The sequence below is a fragment of the Furipterus horrens genome, unplaced genomic scaffold (genome assembly GCF_987537825.1).
Source record: "Furipterus horrens unplaced genomic scaffold, mFurHor1.1.pri manual_scaffold_7, whole genome shotgun sequence".
Classification (NCBI taxonomy): Eukaryota; Metazoa; Chordata; class Mammalia; order Chiroptera; family Furipteridae; genus Furipterus; species Furipterus horrens.
This window is the reverse complement of record NW_028327177.1, coordinates 23,301,073-23,318,478: the sequence shown is the minus strand read 5'-3', so window position 1 is coordinate 23,318,478 and position 17,406 is coordinate 23,301,073. Positions and strand designations below refer to the sequence as shown.

The 17,406-nt window shown below is 34.0% G+C and overlaps 1 protein-coding gene across 1 annotated transcript in view; it reads left to right on the top strand.

Moving 5' to 3' along the window:
* ZFPM2 (zinc finger protein, FOG family member 2) overlaps positions 1-17,406 on the top strand; it is a 348,432-nt gene that overhangs the window by 10,071 nt on the left and 320,955 nt on the right. Inside the window, exon 2 of the mRNA XM_090282767.1 lies at positions 11,096-11,197. Within this exon, the coding sequence (XP_090138893.1) occupies positions 11,119-11,197 (79 nt within the window). The 5' untranslated portion in view covers positions 11,096-11,118. The remainder of the gene's footprint in view (positions 1-11,095; positions 11,198-17,406) is intronic.

Below are 17,406 nucleotides of genomic sequence, written 5' to 3'. Positions count from 1 at the left end.
ATAGAGATTTATCAAGTTGGAAATCTACCGTACTGAGGTATAAACACTTTGCCCTCCTACCTCTTTAACAATGGGATTTGATGTAATTTCTCTCATTCCCATAGAATTAACACAAGACACTATATCTGCGGTCTTAGATAAGTTTTTTTTCCAATGCAGATTATGGTCCAGATTAGTTAACCAATACTGAAAACTTATGTTGTTTATTTCTGGTTGTATAATGTTAGCATAGATGTGTGTGAATGCCCATACATGTGTGCACAAAGGCAGAAAGGGGAATATATAAAGAATGTTCTCATTCCTTAAAGATATTTTATTATGGAAACTATTCACCACCCAGTATCTACCTCATTTAATCCTTGTGCCCTGTGCTCCTGTAGCCTATCCTAGTGGCTGGCTACTAAAGAGAATTCCAAAATACAGTAACTCATTACAAGGAACAAGTCTACAAATACACAGAGTGATACCAGGAAAAAATGGGCAGGGAAAATAGTTTATATCCTAAGGAAAATCCAGTTTTAAAAAGAGCAATGTTTTCCTTATAATACTGGCCGTTGTGTTGGGGAACTTTTAAGATGACCCTAAAAAGATCAGATCATTAAAATAAGGAAAGAATTTTGAAAATTTATATAGAATGAACATCTTATCCTCACACTTAACACTACCAAATAAATATTAGATCTACTCATTCACCTTTTCATTTTATTTAACAGTTATTTAGTAGATATTCTTATATTGAATGATAGACCTAAGACTTCAATGTAGTGTAGTGTAGCTCTAAAATTCCTTGCTCATAAAGACTCCTTCCAAAGCCTTGCACCTAATTTTGTGATTTTAACTTTGTATTCTTCTTCTAGGGAGGGACTTCCAAACTGTATAAGCTTCAGGCCCATGGAACTTGAATTGATCTCTGTTATTACCTTCAGCAAATAGGGGTGACCTCATAGGATACAGCAATAATCAAGAATGTTAAGTTGGGCTTCAAGTTTCTAGTTCTTGGAAAGCCTTGAGTAAGATTTCTCAAGTATCTCAGTATTTATAATAGGTATTTTAATTTCAAATTTATTGTCACTATTAGTTGCCCTGAGCCAAAAGAGACCACAGATACTCCTGAAAGTACTGTGTTAAAAATTAAAACAGACAGGAGAGAAAATTCTCCCACATTCCTGAAAATCTAGATAATGCTGTGGATACCATCTGTGTTTTCCCTGTGTTATCAGCAGCAGCCAAGGACCTCTTGCCAGCCCTGAGGGAGGAGGGGATGTGGGAAGACCTTGCGGTAAAGAGTCTGAATAGGTCTTGTGATAGCATACTTGATTGGAATATCCTGCTGGTGGAAGTGGATATGGATCTCATGGATCTGAGTTGGGACAAGGCTGACATGACCTGGAATAATTTTTTTTCCCCCCGACAGATTTGAAAACTTCATTAGTATTAGGTTTAGTTGTGAAAATAGAATCCTGGGAGCTTCCTCAGACTTTCCCACTAATACCCCATTGTCCAGAATATATAGTCTTAAGTAGTGGTCCACCTCACTAAAAGGGAGGCTAAGAAATGTAGTCATTTTTTCAGGTGGCTACATGCCAACTCTAAATGTTGTTACTATGGAGAGTTTTCAGCTATGGAAAGGGCATATTTTTGTCTTTACTTGATTATTGGGGTAATTAATGACTCAAAGCCTTGTGGCAATCAATGCATGTTTTATCCAATTGATTAAGTATTTATTGAACATCTATTGGGTTGGCCAAAAAGTCCATTTAGTTTTTATCCACAAAATAAACGACACATTTTTCATTTTCACCAGTAACTTTATTGGTTTGGATAGTTTGAGTATATTGGCTATCTCCCACGCAGTATAATGCTGATTGTTCTCAATTAATGTCTAGATTTGATCTCTATCGACTTCAACTGCTCTACCCAACCATGAAGCATTGTCTAGCGAGAAATCTCCAGCAGGAGACTTTGCAAACCACTTTTGACATGTTTGATCAGTCACCTTCTCCATACACTGCACAAATCTTTTTGTGTGTTTCAGTGCCATTTTTACCTTTCTTGAAATAATAAAGCATAATGTGCTGAAAATGTCACTTATTTTCTTCCATCTTCAGACTTAAAATGACTACACAAAAATTCAGCAATTCTGATTTTTTAAAAAATGCACACTGATATGACAGCTGTCACAATACAGTCTAACAACATTTTTTTTTTAATAAAGTTAAAAACAACTAAGTACTGCTATAGCCATCTTACAGAAAAAACAAATGAACTTTTTGACCAACCCAATGCTATATCAGACATTGGGAGATATGATGTGAATACCATTTGAGTAAACACAAGGAAGGCTCTGGCTATCTGGAATTTCAATTATATTTGGGAGGTAGAGATTAATAAAATCACGCAAGTGGTACAGTGTAGTTTTACCTAGTGAGGATGTTCAGAGAAAGTGTTCTGAAGAATGGCACACTTGAGATACAGCATGTGATGTTGAATAGGCATTCACTAGGTAAAAAGGAGTAATGAAGTCTCAGAGGAAACAGCATTATGTTGACAAGAGCCTGGTGGGCCTGCAGAGAAAGAATGGGCACCATCGTGTGAGCTGACCCAGAGAGATAGGTATGGGCCAGAGAGATGAGGAAGGACAATGAGCACAGGGTGAAGGAAGGGGAATAATGAAAGGAAGCATAAGAGAGGAAGATAAATATCTTGAAAGCTGAAACATTACATGCAAATTTGAGCTTCCCCTAAGCCAGAGTAGAAAGAGAAAATGGAAGCATAAGATATAATTTTCAGTGGTCAAGCTGTAGAAGAAAACAGAGTTTATCAAGAGAAATAAAGGTTATTACCTACCTGTGAGCTGTGAGAGTCATTCATAATTCGGGTGTTTGAACTAATGTTGGATAAAGGGTGTTCAGATATGGAACAAAGTCCTTGTTAGTTGCTGCTCAGGAACATGCATTCTCCATTGCCCATTGTATTTTGAATGTATGGCTTGAACAAAGTCTATTTATAATAAGCAAATTATGTTGTATTAATTGCTAAAGTGATTACTTATGAATCATATTCTTAAGTGGATAGTGAGAGGGGAATAGCATCTCTGGAATGAATCATTTTGTTAAAAGGGAAAGGCTAAACAATAAAACTATATGGAAAACAATGTTTAAATAAACCTTCTCAAACTGGTTTTATCTTTGTGTAGATTAGGTGGCTTGTTGGGGAGAAAACTTCAAAGATTGAGAGATTTGGCTTCACTTTTTGCTGTTGTTGTTGATGGTGATAATGACTTCCTAAAGTGAATGCTGGGTTTGAAGCTAGGTGACGGAGACCAGCAAGTTAAAGAGATAGTGCTTTCTTGACGGCAGAACAGACCTTACAAATATGTAAATTATGGCTCCTCATTTACAGATTGTCAGACATTATTTATCTTTCTCTTGGAACAAGAAGTGCCTTAATTGTGTAGAATCTTCCTCCAAATGGAGTATAGTACATGCAATATTTTTATGTGTTTTTTTTTTTTTTAATTATTTTTGGAGTTGGGGAGGAGGGAAGAGAAAATAAGAAATTGTTTAAATATGAACTTTCAAATACATATTGTAGAAACATCTTTAAAGTAGGATGTCTTTCCCCCATACTTTCTTGTATATTTGACTTTTCCAAGTACTCATTGAGAGAAACAATGAGGAATAAAATTCTTTGAATGATATACTGCTAAGAATTTGCCATATTTTAACTCAGTGGAAATTTTCTTTATGCTCCAAACCGTCAGTGAACTTAGTTTGAGAAAATCTTTTCACATGGAGGGTGATATTGACATCAGGGATGAGTGTTCAGTACTGTAGAAAGAATTCCTTCTAAATTATAGATGCATTTAATGTGACGCTTATATGCTACAGTGACCATAAATGTTAGTATTTTCAATATTTTTCCTTACAGGCTATAATAAAATGCCACAAATTACAGTAGTCACCCACTGACTATAGAGACTGAGTTTCTTTTCAAAATAAAACTTATCCCTGGATCACTGTCAACTGTCTTGGGATGTTTTCTTATCCAGGGTATGAAAATATATAATGAAAAAAAAATGTGGATTCTACTTTTTGAATCTGTTTAATTGTTCATAATCTGGGATATGAGAAAGCTATTACATGTTACAAGGAAATTTCCTGCACTTTAAAAATTCATCCTGTGCTGAGTGTAACTATCCAGAATTTGGCAAAATCCATTTTCTAATACATTTGTAGTAAGTTATAAGGAGAGTTGAGACAGACAGACACCGTTATAAGGATCCACAGAACAATAAACCTATTCTTTTTAGTTGAACTGTTCAGATATCCATTTAGGTATTTAGCAAACATCATTCCATATTTTTATTTTTGTATCTGGAGATATAACTATGTCTATAATTTGGCAATGCAGAGTTAATTTAACATGACATTTTGGCTTGGATAATTGATAACCAAACAATTGTTTTGAACCAAACAATTTTTGTGAGACCATTAGGCAAACAAAACTGAATCTTAAACTTAAATGTCCTCGCCCTTCAATGCAAGCTGTAGTTTTCTGTTTTTGACTGTTAAAGTACTTTAACCAAAGCTATCTTGTCTGATGATAAAACCATAAGTGTATGAAGCTCACACATTTTTCATCTCTTTTACGACCTTATCTTTCATGAGCGGCTTCTGTGAAGGTATCCTAACTATAGGAAGCACCTGGAAAACATACATGATATCTTTTCTCTGATAAGCAGTTGTGAACAAGAAAGTAGATCTGTCACTTCTGAACTGTTCATTGTTAAAAAATACTTTGATGATTTAGCTGATTGCAAAATACATTATAGGGATGACTAACAGCTACAGTAACACTCCTAGTCAAGGAAGTTCAATAGTTACATTGTACAAGAATTTCTGTAAGAGGTTACTATTGATAGGAGCTACACGGATTAAAAGAGCAGGGTTGAGAAGGGCTGTTTGGTTGCATGACTGCTTTCAAACACTGCTGCTATTTTGTGCTGAGAGTGACTGTCTCAGAAGGTGACAAATCTTTAATTTCTATGGGAATATCTTAACTTTTGGTGAAAAGATGTTTGTGTTTTTGAAATTATTTTTGTCTGTCAAGTAGAGCCCCTTCATTTACCACCTTGCCAACAATACCTCCTATGGAATTTAAAGATTCTGTTTCATGTGTTTCAAAGACTATATTCTAGTGCACTTCCCCCAGTCAGTTGTGCGGTGTATTATATTGCTCAGTAACACCTTCAATTTCCTCCTATAGGGCTCTCATTGATTCTGAAAACTAGACTAAGAAAAATGGAAAGGCGCACAAAATATGCATGATATCTTCTAAAAGAGCAACAAAAGAGTTTAATCTTGCAATGGAAAACCATTAACTCCATAGCCATAATTTTAGAAATATTATAGATTTTGTTACTGCTTGACATTTATTCCATTTCATCTTTTTATGAATTGGTTTCTGGATATATTTAGTGATTATCCCATTAAGTTGTTTGTGCTTTGCTAAAAATACACTGAAATTTCTATTTAAAAGTATGTGAATAAAGAATTTAGCAAGTAAATGAATGAATGTCAAATGCATTCCTAGCTCTCTCTGTAGTTCTCCTTCTAGCTGCCTTTTCTCTCTTCCTTTCCTCTTCTTACCAACAAAGCTTTCAAAGCAGTATCTTAACAAATTTGTTATTGTTGTATTGGCTGTTAATTATTCATGCCATTTTTCTGAAGCCACTTGAAAGTGCTGATTTCAAACATATAAAAGTAAAAAATGGATAGAAGTAAAAAGAACAACTGTCAGTATAGTCATTTCCATTCAAATCAAGTAGAAGCTGGAATTGGGTTAATATCAAAATGAAGTTCTGTTCATAAATTTTCCATGAGCATAAATATATTGATAGGAAAGAAGCAAGTCTCTATTGTGAAGGAAAAATCGTGTTTTTAAAAAGTAATTCAGAGATTTCATATTCGATTAAATTATTTTTTAATCATTTCATTTTTCATTAGGCAGGAGATTAAGAATGAATTAGGTAAAAACATTATCATAAAAATGAGAGCTAGTTTCCTGAGATAAACTTAGAAGATGAAGGCTATAAAGTTGAAAAATATGACATATTTTAGTTATTTAATAGAAACAGTGTGCCGAAAGCAATTAATTAGTGAATGTCATGCCATTGTAGTAGATTATGGTAAAAAGAATGAAACCAGATCTAATTACCTCACTGGTCAATGAGCAATGGTTATTGATTAAGCATCTGTATGTAGTTGATTTTACTAAGATCTATTTAAATTGTACACCTTAGAAAAAATAATATTTATAAAGATTAAATTCATTGAACATTTCATTTTAATACATAAACATAATGAATAAACAGGGTATATATATATCTATATATATTTTTTTCATAAATATGTATATGTATATATATGTATATGTATACAGCTATCTGATCACATCTTGCTCTTTGTTGTTCAAAATTCAGTACACTTTGTAACACCAGCAGGGACTTGAAGTATGGTCTTTGGATTCAGACTCACCTGGGATCAATTCTTGGCCCTGCCACTTACTAGCAATGTGCCTGCACAACCTCTCTTGGTTTACTCTCTGAAATATAAGGGTACTAGTGGATAACATAAAGCGTTTAGCTAATGCAGTATGGTGCACAAGAAACAGTAGCCATGTTTAGGTCTAATACAGAATCTGAGATTCATGACGTTATATCTGCTTTATTATTCTTTATGATTCCTGTATTTGGCATATCGCAGATACTGAGATGAATATAATTTAATTCTGACCCATTTTGTTTTCTACACCCTAGTGTGTCATTTTATATGACATTCTTAAGGTATTGGTCATCTTTCCCTCTTTTGCCTTCCTTCTTTAAGAAAACAGCATCAAATAACCAAAAACTTTAAACTATTCTTCTCTCTCAGAATTTATTTTCATTAAAGCGATATATATTATACATTTACCCAGTTTTATAGATGGCTTAATAAATGCAATTTCTTCTGAGCTGCTAACTGCGTACAACCATTTTTACAGTGTTTCTTTAATTACTCTGTAGCATTTTTTCCCAATAGTTCTAATTATGTGCTACATTCTGAAACTAATTAAACAAAGCATTCCATGAATCGGGAATATCAATACTGCGTATTGCTCCAGATGTTGGCGCAAGTTGAAATCTAAGCTCTACAGTTTTGATTTGGTAGTTAAGTGACATTTAATGAAAATAACTTATTATATGAAATTACTAGTTCAATCAAGCCCTTAATAAGCTGAATTATAGTATTTTCATTTGGAGCGATTTATCCAGTTTCTCTGTGCCTCAAAGGTCTGCTGGTATTTGTAGTCATGCTATCATTTTCTTTTCCTAGTGATACTGGGTAAGCATAATTGTGCATAAATTTGACCTACACTGAATGAAAGAAAGGACTTTACTCCGTTCACCATCATATGGTAGCAACATTTCTCCGTTCTCTTTGGCATCTTAAAACTTCACCTGGATCCCACTCTTGCATCATTGAAGTGTCTTTAGTTTCACCACCTTCAAGCTGCTGTTTTCCTTGCACAATAACTTACGCACTATGATGTTTTTCATAAGGGATTCTTTGGGAAAGTGGCTCTTATTTATAATCTGCAAAATGGAGCCTCAAGACATTTTATCTGTGGAGTTCAGTTTCATCTAAGATTGTGCCTCCAAGATTTCAGATATTTATTGGTTCTTTCCTCCAGGCAGCTGCTACTGTACCAGTCTAGGTTAGGTGTCATGCCTGTGCGCCCTGTCCTACCCTGAACTGCTCCCATCAAAGCCTTCATCGCATGAAGCTGCCATCCATTGATCTGTCTCTGTCCTAGCCTGCAGGATATGTGAGAAGAGGACCGGTATTTGTTTTGCATTCTTAGTGTTCAATACAGTGCCTAGGAATCAAAAAGTAGTATTTTAATCAATGAAGGATGGTTTTTACCACCTCTGTTCAATAAAGATGAACATTTATAGATTCAGGTGAAATCTTTCAACTTCTAATTATTGTCATTATGATTACTCTGATATATTCTTCTGAATATATTTGTTTTTCGCTATATTTGTCATTATTTTTCCTCCCAAATATGTAATTTGCCTAATAAAGTATTTCGGAGTGGAGTTTACTATAGTCTCACAAACGTTTTGGGCAAGGATATCTGAGACATGACTTAGTGTTGTTACGGAACGAGCAAGGCAAAACTCCAAGACCAGAGATCTGACAAGGTGCGTTCATAGAAACTCAATAAATATATGTTCGTTACCATACTTATGCACATGGTTCATATCAGTCCCCCACTGAAATAACTCTAATGCCTCTCACTGACTCAAGTATGAAGGCAGAACTCCAAAATTAATCACAATAGGTTCTTCCTGGTCAATGCCATTTTATGCTTCTGGCCTCTTGAATTTCTGTATCTTAACTGTTCTCATTTGGAATTCTTCATAGATAGACTGCTCCGATTGTTGGTTTTTATGGGTGGTCACCTTTCTTATGCAAATTAACTATTGCCTTAACTAGATTAAATGGTTTTTAAGAGAAAGTAATTTTTTCCTTTTTCATGTATTTCATAGTATATTCAAAATATGTTTTATAAATGCTAATGGAAACGTTTCCAACAACTTAAATGTAGAAGTAAAATTCATGAAGATTTACTCATTTGTGTGTCCATAAGGGTGATACAGTTAATAGCTGAATATAAAACGTAATTTTTCCAAATAGTTCTGCCCAGGATTTTACTTTCTTTTCTCTAGGCCCTGGGATATGTGGTTTTTAACACCACGGTCTCATGCTTGCTTATTTATGCATTGCTCTGGTCTTCTTCTTCTCTTTCAGCTGTGAATGGTTCTCTCCTCAGCCGGTGTGGTGGGGATGGGAGGGAGAAAGGCAGTTTTGCAAGAATGCCAGACTGGCAGTTTGGAGAGTCAAATTGCATTCCTAACCTTGTACAAACAGCTGCTTTGGGTGGTCTCTCCATTCTCCCCGTAAACCCTACTATCCTGCTGTGGGGGGAAAAGAGACCTAAGCTGCTTCAGCCTGTCATCCCTGAGCTGACTGGGAAGCGCTGTGGCTGAAGTATGGAAAACTTTGGGAGAGATGCCTTATGCAGAAATAAACGCAGTGGCCATAAGCCCATAAACAGTTACTGGCCCTATCTGTACATTAATTTCCTGATCAGCAAATTTGTTTAATCTGGGTTAGACGATCTCCAGAGTCCCTTCTGGTGCTCACATCCCTGTGTTTCAGATTCATAAGGCGTCAGAAGAGTGCCTGGAAGGAGTGGATGCTGTTTAAATTTACAGGTTCCATCCTCTACTCTTCACTATTGGGGAGGACATTTTTCTTTGTAAAGTCCCCTGCATTAGTGCCCTCAGTTACATTCTCTCTCTATGGAAAAGGTATCTAAATATCATTTATCTAGGTGATAGATTCTAGTCCAAATGAAAAATTTTAAAAAGTATGGGATAGGTCAATATTTCCCTAAATTGGGTCAGGTATCCCTCGTGGTCCTCAAGAAGATTAAGATGGTACATTCATACTATATTAAATAACATTGAATCAGTTGGTGGAAAGTTTTAAAGTTTCTGATATTCTTTGTATTTCAATGGTAATGTCTCAAGCCCCTTTTACTATGACTTAAATAGTTTACCATTTGCTACTCTTTCTTTGTATTACAACGAAATGAGACCAGAGACTCAAAGTCTAGACAGACATAGTGACTAGGATATAATAGTGTTAGTTTTATTTTTATTGAAGCTAGTTTTCTGATTAACTTCTATTTTTGACATCTGATACTGATTTTTCATTTGTAGCAATGATAAAAAGTTCTTGCTTTTTAAAATGTGTTTATATGTTATAAAAATGAGGCAATTTAAAGAATTACACAAATTATTGCAGAAGTCATATTAACATCACCTTAATACCATTTGTAGTAATAATAGTTTCCTAAAAATTCTCTATTTTGTTAGTTTCTTGGAAAGATTTTAAAAATTTGGTGTATTGTTTGTATACTATAAAAATTTAAAATATTCAAGATATGGGCAACTGTGTGGAAAATAATGATTGAATACTTCAGAGGGCAAGCAATTTAATTTTAAAAATTTGGCATTATTATATTCAAGATGTAGTTGCCATATTTTTAGTATTCATTCTTTCTATTTCTGGTGTCACATTTTCTTGTTATTTTGTTTTTAGATCTCTATTATAATTTATAAGAAGTTTCTGTTTAATGTTTTTGTATGCACCCTGTTAAAGTGGATTACTTTCCTTCAAAGCACATACTTTGTTACATTATCACTTAAAATGAAGGTACTTGTAAGTTATATTTTTACTTTTAAAATGTAGTTGCATTGTTAATGTGTTTCTCCTTCTTTGCTATAGCTATGCTTCTGCTCAAAATATATTATGTTTTTCTTCTATTATGTGGAAATGAAGGTATGGAATTGTACAGATTGATTGCACTCACTCTATTATAAGCATAGCTCTGTAGCTTCTTGCGTTGTGAAGATTGAGTTCCTGGTTCATCTTATAGGCTAATCATTTAATTGTGGCCTTTTTATACCCATTTTTAAAATAAATACAACCTAGTTTTAGCAAGCTTAAACCTAGGGGAAAAGAAAATCTTCTTCAAAATAACCTATTTTCACCCCAAAACATAAATATGTATTTTCCTTCATATTTAATTTTGTCTGTAACATTTTGCCTCTGTAAACATTATAACTCAGAAATAAGTGAGTTAAGGTTTTCTGTATTGAGAGCACTATAAAAATTACATACTGCTTTTCAAATTTTCTTCTTATATATAATATTAATAACTCTAAATGAAAATAATTATGGAAATGTTCTTTATTGTGTATAGCAGTTAACTTTGTTGATGAATAGTGCTGATTTTGTTTATTATAAAGCTATAAGGAATATCAAAATGATTAATCATGAACATTTGTCAGTATAATGGCAACACATATACCAAATATATAACTAGACATATTCTAAGCACTTGCCTCCCTCCGTGAGAAATTAAATGTCGAACAAGGCTTTACTCATTTCCCTTTCTCTCTGTTGGTGTTTTCTAGGTGATGATGAAGGGGTCCAGGAGATGGCAGAGTCAGATGGGGACACACAGGCAGAGAAATCAGGGCAACCAGGAGTTGAGACAGGTGACTGGGATGGACCAGGTAGGACATAAAATTTAAAATTCAACCATCTGTTGCTACTATCAGAAATGCACTTCTTTTTCTTAAATTTTAATTAAGTTGTAAAACCCTTACAACCTCAACTCTGATTTTTAAAAATTATTTGTGTATATACTGCTTATACATAGGAGGTTAAGTAAACATCATTATTTAAAGATTTTGACCTTTTTCATAAACTGCAAAACCCGAAGTGTTACCTCAGCTTGAAGTCTTCATTTTGCTTTCTTTCATAATCTTACCAGAATTAGTCATCTCTACTTGCTTTTTCTTTGGACAGAAGTCTTTATGCCATATCTACATTCAAATTGGGCATTTTTTAAAGCTTAGAAACAAGTAACAAACAATAATACTCTAATGAAGTATTTTCATTTTTGTCATATTGTATCATAGATTGAATCTCAGTATGTATTTAGAAAATTAGAAAATACCAACAGATGCCCCCCATAGATTCAGTTTTCATTTTTATGAATGAAAATTAAATTTAATTTTCAGGATCTTAAGAAAAAAACAAAAACTGGTCAAAATACTCCAAAAAATCAATAAAATTTTATGTAATATATATAGTTCATAAAAACCCTGTGAATAAAATTTGATATCTGTTGCCAAAATCTTTTACAATTAATGGCATATTTATAAATGAAAAATGTTATATTGTAGAGCTTAAGAATATGTGAGTTTTGAAATAGTTTTAGCCATAGTTTCCAAAGCAGTAACATTTTTCATTAAGAAAGATCCCCACATTTCAATCACATTTTCACCCTTGCATGACTTTGCAAATTGCTCTCTGCTGTGCATGAAGAAGAGAGGGACTCCTGTGGCAATTTTCTGGAACCAGCAGCTGGAAAATATAATGCAAACAAAAATGAAGATACAATATATCTGATTATTATGATGTCATTTCTAAATTTATTTATGATACACATAAATGTTTGTTTTCTGTATACCATAGCATGCTAAACAAGATTTTGCATCAAAATTTATTAAAGTACAATAATACCACAGTTTAAGAGTTTGAAAGAAAATGTAGACTTCTGGCATTCTCACCTTATTGCATAATGCTTTCATCTTCTCAATTTAGAGGAGAATTCCTTTGATTAAAAAAAATAGGAAAAAATACTGAGTAGCAAGGTAAAGCATAATGCTGTCATTCAGGGTGAGATTTTTCACTTTTAAGTTAAATTTATTTAATGCGGATGATTTAATGAAAATTTTCATTATTTTAAATTGGAGAAAATGTTATTTTTTGTGGCACATGTGACTATGTAAAAAATTTCAAGAAAATATATGTCTTTAAGCAGGTATGTGTATGAGAAAAAATTTTTGTATATACTGTAACATTGATAAAATATTTCACAAAATATATTTAATTATTTTTAAATTTTCTGATTAATAACGCTCACTAATTACAAAATAATACTATTAGGTATTTATTTTTTAAGGTAGAATATTTATTTTCTTTCCCTTAATTAGGAGAAAGTATAGGGGATCGTTTTGTAGTTTTGGTATTGCGTAACATGGAGATTGCATCAATATTTTTACCCAAATTTTTGTCATTCACAAAACATTATTGGTATTTTCCAACCTCACTGAGATAAAATTGTCCAGGTTTTAGTGACCATTTCCAAACATGTTAGAAAATGAGCTCTGCATTCTAAGCGTTTAGGTACCGATTCTGGATTAGCCACTCTTTTGTTGGGCTATTTTTAGCAATTAGCTTAATCTTTCAGTGCCTATGTTTTCATTTATAAAATGTAGAAAATAGTATTATGGATTTTGTAAGAAGGCATTAGATCATTCACATAAAATGCTAATTATGGCTTTGGAATTTTTGAGTCTCAAAGCAGAATCTATTGAAGTTCTTTCAGCATTTCTTAGAGCCCAGCAGTAGTATATCTGATACCACAAAGGGTAAACTGTAATGCTAAGCATCTAGCTTGAAGTTAGTGTTTAAGACACTAGGTAATGATCCAGGTGTGATTTCAAGGTCTCCTAATTTTAAGACCCTCCTACCCAGTTCTGATAGTCACTCTATTTTTAGTTTTCCCTAAAAATAGACAGAATAATAGAACAAGGAAATTATCTAAAGAATTTGAGGCATAGAACTGACATCATTAAGATAGATCAGTGCTTACCTTATTTTTAAAGAGTTTGATTGAAGACAGCTCCACAACCTTTCTTGATGGCTCAATTCAGTAATGAATCAACTCCTATCTGAAGTGTTCTATTTTTATCAAATGCAAACTCCCCAGTGCAAACTTTTTTTCCTTGTTATTCAATTAAAAGTTACATTTAGTAATTGCTTACATCTTTGTTAACTCCTACGATCAGGTGGAACCTAAACAACTTTTTACAAAATCTGTCTTAAATTTGAGAACATTTCTATGGTAAAATTCTCTAATGTTTAACTGTTTGTGACTTATTTAAATATTTGTCAAGGTCTTATGAATTTTTCACTATTTGAATGGACATCTAGACCCACACTAATCTAGTAAAATTCAGGCCAATGTAAAAAGTCATTACCTCATTATTTCAGTATGTCTGTTTTCAAGTCTTAGGTTTTTTTTCTTGCTCTTAAAAAAATTTCCCTGACACAAGCTTGGTTGGAATCTAATTCATAAGTACTTGTTATCCAGTCTTCTTCCTTTTCATCTATCGTCGTCGTCGGCAGCCGTCCGTCTCGAGAGACGATGGTTGGTGTAGCTTCTTAAGAGTCTATCTGCACCGCCGAGAATGGCTGTGCAGTCCGACTCGGGAGTGACACGGTATCTGTCTCCTCCCGTGTTGAATCGACATCTTGCGATGACGCTGGAGTGTCCTCTCCAGTGAAGCTGAAGCTACAGAGCCTGGGCGGGGTGATATGGAGGGTCTGCTGTTGCCCATGCAGCAGACCCCCCCCTCTCTTCGCAGCTGAAGGGTCCAAGGGAAAGACGGAGTCAATACAGCTTGGCTTCAGGTGCGCCGCAGGAGTTGCCGGTGTTGACTACAACGTCAAACCGCCTTAGGGACTCCGGCTCCGGATTTTCTGTCGGGGTTTACTCCCTTAGCCTTTCCCCTGAAGAGGTATGCCGCAAGGCAGCAGAGGTTTTTTGGAGTCAGAGTTTTCCTTCTCTGATGTGCCCTGACTGGAAGATCGAACCAGCGACACTTAGCTCGCAGGCCGAGGCTCAATCCACTGAGCCAAACCAGCCAGGTTTTCATCTATATTTGCCTATATATCACTTAATATCATTTCTGCCTTCATTAACTAAGTACCTCTTTGTTTCTTTTATTATTCTCATAAGTTTCATGTATTATCACCCTTGCAGTATTTCAGTTTCCAAATATTTTATACATTTACTTATTCAATAAATAGTGATTGTGTACTAATAACTGTGAAAAGTGCCAGGGAGAAGTCTGAAGGTATAGCGTGATACTGTCTACACTCTTTTTGGTGCCATTTCTCTCCTTAACCTCTTTTAATTATTCATATCTTGTTTAGGTCACAGATGCACCAATGAAGCATGTCAAGCTAGGAAGTAGAGAATGGTCTAAACTATAGAAGAAAATGTACAAATTATAGTCAGACAGATCTGTGTTTGAGATCACACATTAACTTCTGGGGCCTTGTGACCTCAGGAATCTTAAACAATCAGGGCCTCAGTTTATCTGTCTTTCAAATGGAAAGAATAACTACCCTGCCAGGTGTTAATGGCCTTCACTTACCAGAACCTCTCCTAACGACCAAGAGTTAGAACGTTGACCTTATTCCGAAAATAATGGTTGCACCTCTAGCTTTCTCTTTTAAGAAAAATCTTTGGAATCACAATCCCTGGCTGAACTCTGGAGTGTTGAGTTATGTATTTAGGTTCAGAAGGAGAGTTGGGGGAGAGAATTCAGATAGGTCATTACAAATTCATTATTTACCTCCATGAAATGACCACCTTAAAAGTCACATATTGCATCAACTCTTCTAAGAACGCTAATTTTCTAGGCTATGTTATTAAAAACATGGTTACTTCTTTTTACACTTGGGAATAGTGAATAATTTGATTTTTCTGGTTTAATATTGAATAAATCTAAGCCTTGCATCAAACTTACAGCAGCTATAATCAAACTTTCCAAGAGCTTAATAAAGGAACATATCATACTCCTCAATTTGTGCAAATAAGTACATGTACTCCCAAATAATGTGTATTAATGCAAATATACACAGATATAAAATTTCGAGCAAGCAGTCATTTAGATTCTTTGACATGAACTTTTCAAGATAAGCGTGTACTTTTATTTAAATAGGTTTTATATTTATATGTTAAGTACTTGGGACATTTTAATCAAAATGAAGTAGAAAATAAGACCCTGAATTGAGTATTTGGTGAATTAGTAGAATAAAATTATGAATAATTTTTATATTATACATTAGAGAATATTACAACTTGCTTCTAAATCAGCAATTTTCATCCTTTTTCATCTCATGGCACACATAATTACTAAAAATACATTACCAAAAATTTTTTGCTGATCTGACAAGAAAAAAAAAAAGTATAATTTTGATTCATTCACACTGGATGACTATTGTGTTGGCTGTTGCTTTTTTTTTTTTTTTTTTTTACAATCTAAGGGAAAAGAAGTCAGTATCCCTGACTAAATAGTCAGGTATTGCATGTTTTAAAATTTTTTGTGGCACAGGGGTTGAAAATCACTGTTCTACATTGGTAAATGGAAATCTGACTTTCCATCAGAGGTAAATTATTTTTGGGTAGTGTAACAAGTGAAGAAAACCACAAGTATTTTTCCCATTTATATTGTCATGCTGTCACTTATCCATTGTATGACTTTGGGTAAGTTATTATTTCACCAAGACCTCAGTTTCCTGGTTTATAAAATCGGGCTAATGATAATAACCACCTCATTAATGATATTTTCTATGTAAAAACTCAGAACTTGAAGCTTTTTACATGCTCAATAAATAATTCTTAATATTACTTTTAGTATCATTTTGGTAATTGTGCTTTAGTAGCCATTACAATGCCTTACAGATGACAAGCCCTCATTAAACATTTGTACAGTGAATTAACTTTGCAGAGACATTTTGTTATATAGAAGTCACCATAGACTTACATTAACTATGTTCTATCCAGCTAGAGTTAAAACATAATTCAGCTAAAGAAATTTTAATGTAAATACATTTTCAAAAATAGTTGTCTAGCATAAAATCAGATGTGTGTACTTGTTGCATCTGGACTAAATATCAATCAAGAAATCATAAGTAAGTCACCTCCTTCAGTGGCTGATCCACATTAAGGATGCATGCACCTGGTTGGGCTAGTTCTACTTTGTGCCTTAAATTAAACTGAGAAGATTGGAATGTTTTGCATAAAGTGGAATGGTAGCCAGAAGACCCCCATGAGGTAGAAGCACACATTAATGATACAGTATTTTTTTCCCCTTACTAGTTAGTCCAAAGAAGGCCTTGGAGATTACAGTTCTGATTTCGTTTCCTTTTTGATTGGGGAAATGTGGTAGATATAAGATCTGGGAAATGCCATTTGAAGTAAATTAACAGAAACCTATGAAACATAGTTAACCATAGATATAGTCTGACAGTAAGAAGAATATTGTGAGAAGCGGAGGAAATCGTAGAATGACTGTGTATTACTCTGACAGTGAATTGGTATTATCTCTGCTATCAGATAATGCAGTTATCATTAATTTTCACATTTGCATTTCAATCTTTGGAAGGAAATGACTCTTGCCGGATGAAGATAAGAGCTCTGTACCACTATAATGAACCATCATTTTATCCCAATGCTTTGTGTCCATATGAAAATGAGGCAGAGAGGAGGCGGGGAGAGGAGGATATGGGGGGTTCAGAAAAACATTATAACAAAGTATCAAAAATTGCTACAGACTTTTGAGCTCCTTATGACACAAGAGGGGGTCAAAATAAATCTTCTATAGTGTAGTTAAGTGGATATCGGATTAAAAAATGAAAGCCTTACTCATTGTAGAACAGAAAACCACATAAACAGAGTAAAAAAGTTCTTTATCTTATTCCCTTACTCCAGTTTGCATTTTCATATAGAATTAAGGCACATATAAATCCAACCAAAAAAAATAAAGGTAGATTGAAGGCAAAGTTCTTATTTGTGGTTTGGGAAGATATGTCCTTGAGTTATAGAAAACTGCATAAAATATACCAATTTATTATTATG